The 10,124-nt window shown below is 36.5% G+C and overlaps 1 protein-coding gene across 1 annotated transcript; it reads right to left on the reverse strand.

The window, feature by feature from the left end:
- Positions 1-1,144: 1,144 nt before the first annotated feature.
- LOC126714340 (uncharacterized) lies at positions 1,145-2,115 on the reverse strand. The gene has a single exon (XM_050414452.1). It carries the CDS (start codon positions 1,978-1,980, stop codon positions 1,435-1,437), a length of 546 nt encoding a protein of 181 aa, XP_050270409.1. The 5' UTR covers positions 1,981-2,115; the 3' UTR covers positions 1,145-1,434.
- Positions 2,116-10,124: the final 8,009 nt, after the last annotated feature.

The raw sequence follows: 10,124 nt of genomic DNA on the forward strand, positions 1-10,124 counted from the left end.
AAAGAAAACTGGTGTCTGTAAAGGAGACTTTAAGGACTTGTTTGGCACGCAATTTTGGATTAACTAAATTGCACCAGATTGGATTGGATTGAGATTAAATGGAATTGGAATGGATAATTATTATCCCAATCCTACATGTTTGGTGCAATAAAAATAAAATATGATCTTAACTTTTTTAATTTAGAATTAAAAAATCCCTGCCCTCAACCCATTGCCTCAATAACAACAACAATCCCCTCTTCGTCATGCCATTAGATCTACAAAACATGCATGTGTCATTACCGTCACACTCGACCACTTCTACAAGTTGATCTCACAAATGCCAAGCAGGACTTTTCTTGTAACATAGAGTTTGATCAGCATTGTGAATTTGAGAAATATAAATTGTTTTTGAAGGCAAGGTCTACTTTGGAGAATTGGAATGAGACTGGAGGTGTGGTGGAAGACATGAAAATTGGGGATCAAGAGAAATGAGGGGTACAAGGGAACTTCTGAACCCAAGGGGACAAGAATTCCGTTGCCTTGGGAACTATAGCAGGCATTGAAGACTTTGGTGCATTGCTTGTTGGCTTCATCGTCCAATGTCAAAGAGTTTGTGGAGAACAGCCTCAATGCCCACTCTCCTAGTCACCCACATAATTGTCGCCATCAACAATGGCAACCTCCAACTCATCCAAGTCTCCTGCATCTATGTCAACGACAACAGGTAGAAGACAGCAAAGGCTTTGCAGCTTTTTATTCTGTGACCTTAAATAGGCTGACTATTTAGTCCAATCCCATGTAATTTAAACCCCCTAGTGGGGATTCATTAATCCACCTTTACCAAACCATATGTGTTTCTTTGGATTCAAATGTTACAAGGGTGAAATACCCAAAACATGGTTTTTTTACCTTCAGATTTGTATGTCCTGAGCCTAACATTCCCTTAATGAGGTACTGGTATTATCTAGCTGTAATCCTAGTCATAGTCCCATGTGCCAAACAGTGCGTAAAAGAGCAGTAATCAGATAGAAAGAAAGCACAATAAGCTATGAACAAGCTCAATATTTGCACAAAGCATGAACAGAAATGAACATGGGCTTTTAACATGTACTACTTTGTGACAATTTCTCCCACCCTTGTCCATTTACCCAACTCCTCCTAATAACCGAAATACAATGTTAAAACGATAAAATTAAATTAAATAGAGGCACATTACAACATTATTCCAATCCTATTAGTTTTAGCTTTTATTTTAAGCTCCCTAACCTAACTCACATACACCCATACAATACAAGCGCTTAAGCCTCCAGCTCACAAAAATAACTGAGAAACATAATAACCTCCATAGATCCATAATTCATTTTCTTTATAAAAAAAAAAAAAAAAAATAGAAGAATCCCATAAAGCAAAACAAAACAAAAGTCGCAATTGAAAAATGCATCAATCTATGATTTAGCTAAGATAAGCGGGGATCTTGATACGAATAAAGAGCATACTCATGACATAGGCAATGATGACGGAGGAGATGCCGGCGGAGGCGTAGGAGACCTTGACGCTCCTGGCGCGGTTGCGGTCGAGACCCAGATCCAAGAGCACGATCCCCAGCCCACCCAGGATGAACATGAACCCGGACGAGAGTCCCTCGATGATGTACTGGCCGTTCACTCGCCCCTGCAGGAACACGACGGGTCGTACGGATCCTGTGGCCGGGTCTTGGACGGAGCCGATGCCGGGGGGCTCGACGATGACGTCGTAGACGAAGCCGGAGACGACGAGGAAGTAGGTGAGGAGGACGAGGGCGTAGACGGTCATCGAGGAGGGGAGTGTTAGGGTTGGGAGCTTCAGGCGGAGCTTTGGGGGGCGGAGGAGGAAGCTGTTGAAGGCTACGAGACGGAGCAGGTGGTGGATCGGGTCAACCGACGAGGCTGAATCCATTGCTGCTGCGGCGGCGTTGCTGGTACTGTTGGAGAGGGTTTGGCTTTCGGATTTGGACCTCATCTTTCGTTTGCCCTTCTTTTTCCCAGGAGCAAGATCGACTGATCTCGTTGTGGGTGTATGACTTGTGATAATATGGGGGTTCAGGGCTTTGGCATTGGGACACTTGGGAGTCAGGATTTTTTTTTTTTTTTTTTTGCCTTTCTTTCTTAATCGGGAGTCAGGACCTAGGACTATGGATTTGGTTAATATCATAACCCTATCCTGTAAGTTAAAGTCTCTGATAGTTAAATAAGATATTTGAAATTTAATCTTTGTTTATACTAAAAATCAATTAATCTCTTGGTCTGATGATAAAAAGTATTATAAAAAACGAATGTCATAAGTTGAAACTCTCTAAAAAAAAATACTATCCTAGTCCAACTTAAATTTCTTAAACACTAACCAAATCAAGGCTAATATTCCTATAAAAAAAATCAGTGCTAATATGAAAGTCAAGGGTATGTCAACCGAACTTATGTGCCCCTATTTTGTGACAAAATGCTATCTAGGAAAATACAAATGGTAGAAAAAAAAATGATGAATCCATATGAATGTAACAAATAATTAAGCACAATCACATGATAATTGTAATGTCCTCTTTCATTTTAAAATGTAACAATGTTTTCTTTTATCTTTTCATAAGCATTTTCCATCAATCTAAGGTAAGATTCAAATTTCTCTTTGAAAATTGTGTCTAGACCCACATGTTAAATAACCGAACAAAATTGCAATTTAACCAAGATTGGCCAACTATCTAGTTAGTAGGCGTGGTTACCAAAGTATTTTACATACTAACATCTCGAGTCTCAAAGACTCGATTTTGGGACTATAAATCGAGTCTTTGAGGCTCGGTTTGTATGTTTGGATCAGATCTGATGTGGCTTATTTGCCACTTGGCATTCGCATGGAAATCGAGTCTCTAAGACTCGATTTCCACGTTTTGCCAACGTGGATGATCCACGTGGAAGCCCCTGGAAATCGAGTCTTAGAGACTCGGTTTCCAATAGGGCTTTTTCAAAGTTTCCGTCTCTGTTCTCTCACTCTCACTCACACTCACACCCTCTCACTCTCACACAAACCAGAGCACTCTCACTCTCACAGAAACTGACCCACTCTCACACTAAAACCTGTCACCGACCCACTCTCACTATGTCAGCCTCACCGACGCCGGCCGTCGCTCACCCTCTCACTCTCGCAGCCTCACCGACGCCGGCCGTCACTCACCCTCTCACTCTCTTAGCCTCACCGACGCCGACCGTCGCTCATCGTCTCACTCTCTCACTCACCAACCCAGTCTCACGCCTCTGTCAGTCACCCTCTCCACCCTTACACAGATACCCTCGCCAAAAGAACAGAGATGTATGAAACGGTGATCACAGAGCTTTGAAGTCCTTCAGTCTACGCGGTCTCTGGGAAAAAAAAAAAAGGTGAGTCCCTTTATGCAAAATGCAAAGTGTGTTTCACCGTGTGTATGCTGAGAAACAGTGGAAAAAATCAAAGAATCTTTTGTGAAAGTTTTTTTTTTTTTTTTTTTTTTTGGTTTCTGTTTTGAATTTCTAATAGAACTGTTAAAAAAGATCGAAGCTTTATTGTTTTTTGAGTTCGGATTATATTTCTGGGTTTCTGGGTTTGTTTATATTTTGGGTTTGTTTAGGGTTTAGGATATTGAGTTTTGGATTTAGATGGTTATTTAGATGTTAGGTATTGAGTTTCTTATGAGCAATATACAACTTCTTTGTAGAATTTTGAAATGTTGGTTACTAGCTTATGATTAGGCTTAATTCTTGACACGTCTATGAGTAATAATGGTTGTTTTGATGCCTCCTCCCCACCCCATCTTTGATTTGCCTATTGATCTGTTTCATTGAGCAAAACGTTTATGGTTGGGGTGTGCTTGGAATTTTATTGAATGTGCATGACATAAATTTGATATGCATTGATGTGTTCGTAGTAAATTCCCCACAATGGGTGAGAGTTATGATTATTGGTAGAGCTAATTTTAACAAAGGTTGATTTTGAAATGGGAAAGAACAATCTAGTGTTTGTAATACATGGAAATGTTTCCTGATACATGAAAACAATGTTTGCTTCATTAATACTAATAAGTAATAGGAAATTATTATTTCTATTAAGTGAATAGTTACAATCATGACTATGAAGACTGATTGTTGCTTGAAAGTTGGCTGTTGTAAATAGACAGAAAAAAGCTATTGATATCTCCAACTACTACTACTACTATTAAGAGAAACATAACTTGACCCACCTTGAGTCAATTCAGTCACAACAAGGCAACTAATTGCAGCCTAGGTTGGGTTGGGTGAGGGCTAAAATTTTTACATATTGAGCTGTGCTCGTTAGGGATGAAAATATCAAATCATGTTGAAAAAAATCAAGTCACAAACTACTACTAATACATTAAAACATACATTCACATTCAATTGCAAATTTCATCATCAAATTGAATAAAATAATACTAAATGTGATCAAAAGAATATATTAAATGTTAATTAGTGGCGTACCTACTATTACCAAATCTAACAATGTCTTTTTCTATAAGTTCATAATAGCGTTGAGGTTCAACGGCATTATCCTGCAAACACAAAAGAACATGTTACACAAATACATTTCAATTTGTGTGTGGGGCATTGGGGGGTTAGAGTTCTACATGGGGGGGCTTCTGACTTCTATTATATTATTGTCCATGTTCTCTTTTTTTTTTTTTTTTTTTTTTTTTTTTTTAATGGTTATACTAATTGGATACGCTTAATAGCAAACTTCTCGTTGAATCTCTTCATTCTTGGCAGGTTCATTTGTCCCCCATAACTTTTGAAGATTTTTTTATGAAGAAATTATGCAATTTTCTCAAAAATTGCTGATGAATTTGACTTTAACACCATCTTTTCTTGCTTGAATTGCAATATGAAAGTTGTAGTATGTTTGTAATGGAGATTATGGAGCTTATCTTGCAATTGTATATGGTTACTTGATTGAATACTCCCTTTCCCAATTTCTCTTCCTTTCTGCAATAATTTGAAATTACATGTAATTTGCTTTGTATAGGAAGGTGGACCCTCCAATTCAGTGTAGATGACATTCAACTCTCTTTGGCTGAAGTCAAACTTGCTTGGATAGTGCATATTGTTGCTGCCATTCTTAAGACTTACCAAATTTCTGGCTTCAGGTTAAATTTTTATTGCTGATTAGGATTATAGCTTTTAGGAGAGAATTGTATATCTCATTAGGCCCATTTGCTTGTCTATTCCAGTGGAGAATTGGAAGAAGTATTTGATGCAAAACTTTCAGCTTGTGTTTGGCAGTTGATAAATGTGAAAAATAGTAGGTGGGTTACACAGTCAGGTATGTCATTAAACCAAGTTGGCTTTTTTTTTTTGTGCATTCAGATTTTTTCAGTACAACTTGAAAATGCAATATTTATGGTGTGAAATTGTTGCATTTTATATCCATTTTTTCCTTCTTAAACATGTCTTTATAAACATAAACATGACATCTTTGTATTAGGAGCTTAGGACTTACAAGTTTATATTAAATAGTTATCTCATATATGGTTGTTGTAAGGGATATTTCGGGCAATTTGTATATGGAGTCTATTATTCATGTATTGCCCATATCAAGTTGTATCTAAGCCTATTGCTACTAGTGCTGTGATAAAGCTTATTGTTTGAGGTCTGAATATGACTTCATGAATCAATATGAGGACTAAAGTAACTTGCTTGACCAGTCACAATTGTAGGGCATTATGAAGTATATGATACCACTATGTTATCTGACCTCGTTAATAATCCATAGTTTGAAACTTCTAATCCTTGGTCTTTGCATAAAGTCAGTGTGGTAGCCAGTCTGATTCAAAAGATCTGAGGTTTCATTAGCACTGTAAAATACCTGGAATGCTACTTCAGTTTTCCTTTTTTCAATAGTTAAGGCCAAACTTTTGCAATAATGTACTACCAGGTTATAAATAAACTTGTCATTTGGAGATTATATTATTGTTTTCCCACTTAGACCATAGCCCAATTTGATTGGTTGCCACTTGTTATGAGTAATATAACTGTGAGGGACAAATTAGAAAATATTATATAAATAGATGTGTGGTTTTGGGGTAATTAATTTTTAATCCTGCACACTTCCCAAAGATTAACACTACTTAAATTGTATTGCACTTGGTTTTAGTTACCTCCAATTGAGTTGAACCAACTGTGAGTCTTACAAAAGAAGTAAAGTGAAAAGTGCTTGTTGCATTTTGGAATTGTTACTTAGTTGTCATCTTTTAAATTTTATAGTTATCATTTTTCATATAATCCATTCTTGAAAGATAATGTATCATTTACTAGTATCTATTTCTTTGTTATAAAGAGTGTGATGTATGTTGTCTGTTAGTTGTAGCTCAAATTACACCTCCTCCCCTCTTAAGAAAGCGTGGAGATGAGGACACTTCTGTTAAGAGAGAGAGAGAGAGAGAGAGAGAGAGAGAGAGTGGATGTGGTTTCTACCTTGTTTGTTGACTTCTTTCTTTAATCTTTGATGCAATATGCTTTACTACTGCATTCTTCTTCTGTTGCTATCAATATTCTTACTACTGTCATTGGTGTTAGTTACCTCCAATTGAGTTGAACCAACTGTGAGTCTTACAAAAGAAGTTAAGTGAAAAGTGCTTGTTGCATTTTGGAATTGTTACTTAGTTGTCATCTTTTAAATTTTATAGTTATCATTTTTCATATAATCCATTCTTGAAAGATAATGTATCATTTACTAGTATCTATTTATTTGTTATAAAGAGTGTGATGTAGTCTGTTAGTTGTAGCTCAAACGACACCTCCTCCCCTCTTAAGAAAGCGTGGAAATGAGGACACTTCTGTTAATATGCTGAGAAACAGTGGAAAAAATCAAAGAATCTTTTGTGAAAGTTTGTTTGTTTTTTTTTTTTTTTGGTTTCTGTTTTGAATTTCTAATAGAACTGTTAAAAAAGATTGAAGCTTTATTGTTTTTTGAGTTCGGATTATGTTTCTGGGTTTTTGGGTTTGTTTATATTTTGGGTTTGTTTAGGGTTTAGGGTATTGAGTTTTGGATTTAGATGGTTATCAGCATAATTTCATAATTAAAAATATTTGAAAAGACTAAAAGAATAGTATTGCTCCTGCATCATGATGTCAGTCAAGTTCCATGGATGGTCCCTCCCCTTTCACATTTCATGGGGATTGAGCATAACGACAGAACATGCTTTTATCCAAGAGGCCTAGCTAATATTGATGGGCTGGGTTTGTTGAAGTAGGTTTTGTTGAATATCTCTATCTGATGTGATGCATTTGTATTATCTAAAAAGCTTTTGTGCCAACATTGAATTTGTAGTAGGTCATTGTAAATCAGAGTCAACAATTAAGGTAGGTTTCTGCATTGCATGAGTTCCTACTTCCTTTTGCTGGTATGTTTTGATTGTGCTAACTTTCATTTTGATCTTCATCAAATAGTTATTCAAACAGTGTGGAAGGTTGGAAAGGATGGAGTTGAGGCAGGAACCAATTTGGTGCCCGTAAGTTTATTTTGTTTCACTTCCAAGTCTACACTAACAAACTAATTAGCAGTTTTATGTATGATTGAAAGTTTGAATCCATCCTTTATTTTCTCAATGGAAGATCTAAATTTTTTTTTTCTACATCTTTCTAGGATTCTGTACCCAGACCAATAGTAAGGATTTCTGTCACAATAGTTGCACTGACTGTTTCACTCTTTGTACTCAAGTCTTTCCTGTCTACAGCTTTCTTTGCGCTGGTATTTTTTCTACTTCCTTTCCATCTGTAAGGATTGATGATTGCTTATTCCATTTGATCTTTGCTGCTGCATATTCTGCATATGAAGTGTACTTCTTATCTTTTAAATGATTGCAATTCAAAGTTTATGCAGTTGGTTTAATCTAAAAAGAACTAGCAAATGGCTTTTTTGGGGAAAGCTGATTCCATTTTAGCTTGATTGTGCATAATACTCATACAATAGTGTTGTTTCAGTAACTTACAAGTTTTTTCCCTTTTTTTTACTGATTTTTTACTTTGGAAGCAGCAGTACACTATCTCTCTTTTAATTATTAAGTTCTTTTCGCATAAAATGCGTTTTTTAGATCAAAAACATTTATCTCTTAGGAATGAACATGTGAGTTTGCAGTGAGAAGTTTACCTTTGCCACTCAACTCAAAGCTGCCAAGATTTGGGTCTCAGGCACATGTATCTTGGTTTGCATGGGGATAAGTCCATGAACTCAGAAGCTTCTTACACTTTAGTCCCAGGGACACCAAAAAAGAAAAGGACTTAAGAGTAGGAAGATATGTGCTTCAGGTCTGTTGATATTTTCTTAATTAAGGAAAAATTTCTTAATCTTACCCCAAAAAAAAAAAAAAAAAAATTAAAGGTGATCTGTCTTTACTGATGCAGGACAACATTGGGGGGGAGGAGGGGACTACAGTTTACACTACTGTAGCTGTATTGTTTGCAGTACCATATTGGCCTAGTATATCTAATGCTAATTAAGGGTATTTGAGTTTTTTTGGTTTCTTTTTATAATGCATGGTTAAGATTAGTCTAAATGAAGGGTCGTGACTAATTCTTTCCAGGGTTTCAGAGTCTTGTCTACATTTTTTTTTCTTTTTTTAATAACTTAGTGAACTTTTCTAAAGAAAAACCCTTTGGACTTGTCTCTAGCTAGAAAACCTACAGGCAACTAACCCCACATTTGCATATTCACATACAAACACACTCAATCATTATCATTTGTTTCCAAAATAAAAAAATAAAAAATCATTAATTATACTCAAACAAAAAAAAACTAAACACACAACTCACCCCATTACAAACCTTTAAATCATTCTATCAAAAATATAAAAAACAATATCAAACCAAACAAAAAAATTAGTCATGATATACATACCCATAAAAAAACCTAACAATATAAATATATATATATATATATATTATATGTAACTAACAACTAGAGAGATTGAGAAACCTTACCTGACATGAGGATGTGAAAATATGGAGGGTGAGTTTGATTTGAAGTTTGTAATGGGGTGAGTTTTGTATGAGAGTGAAAGAGAGAGACAGATAGTGAGAGCTGCTGCTGAATGTGTAATGAAAATGACTAAGAGAGGAAGGCCACAGCTAGCTGAATGCGTATGACACTAGAGAAACCTACAATGAGTGAGAGAACATGTGCAAACTGCAAAGGTTCTGCTGACTCTCGAGAAACCCAGACCAGACAAAACCAGCTGCAACTGTGGGACCCAGATATGACCAGACATGATCAAAAGACCAGAGTTACTACATTTAAAAATCGAGTTTCTGAGACTCGGTTTCACTTTTAGCAAACCGAGTCTCTGAGACTCGAGATCCATGTGGCCAAATCCCACGTGGCATGTCCACGTGGAACTCGAGTCTTAGAGACTCGATTTCCATGTGGACACGCCACGTGGGATTTGGCCACATCAGAATACAAAAGCCGAGCCTCAAAGACTCGATTTTGAGGCCCAAAATCGAGTCTTTGAGGCTCGAGATGCTAGTAAATTATAATGTTTGCAAACTGAGTCTACTAACTATATACTTACGATTTTATGGCCATTTGGCCATTTTGGCCTAAATAACCTATATCATGCAATAACAAATACTCTACACAGTTATGACCTTAAAACCAAAGTTGTAAAATTGAGACTGGACCACATGGTCAACCCAATTACTTGTGAACCCTATATCAAGCCGGTTCTTTTAACTCCAAAAATCGGCCTATGCAAAAAGTCAGTGAATCGTCTCGACTAGATCGCCTAGGTTTGATTCTTTTTTTTTTTTTTTTTTTTTGGGATAATTACAGCAAACCCACCTGAGGTTTGGCCCGTTTGCACTTTACCTACCCGTGGTTCAAAACTTATCACTTTGCCCACCTGAAGTTAGTTCTGTTAGCCTTCCGTAACCCACCTCTTCATTTGCCGTTAGAAAGACACATTTTTAGGCTAAAACAAATATAACAAGAATAAAAAAGCTAGGGTTTTTCATTCTTCATGAACTTCAATGAGAACAAAGTGGAGGAACAACACACCAATCAAATGACTCAATGAAATTATTTTTAATCCATAACAATATCAACAATTTCACAACAGGCCAACTATCACACCA

Source organism: Quercus robur, chromosome 2 (genome assembly GCF_932294415.1).
Source record: "Quercus robur chromosome 2, dhQueRobu3.1, whole genome shotgun sequence".
In the NCBI taxonomy this organism is placed as follows: domain Eukaryota; kingdom Viridiplantae; phylum Streptophyta; class Magnoliopsida; order Fagales; family Fagaceae; genus Quercus; species Quercus robur.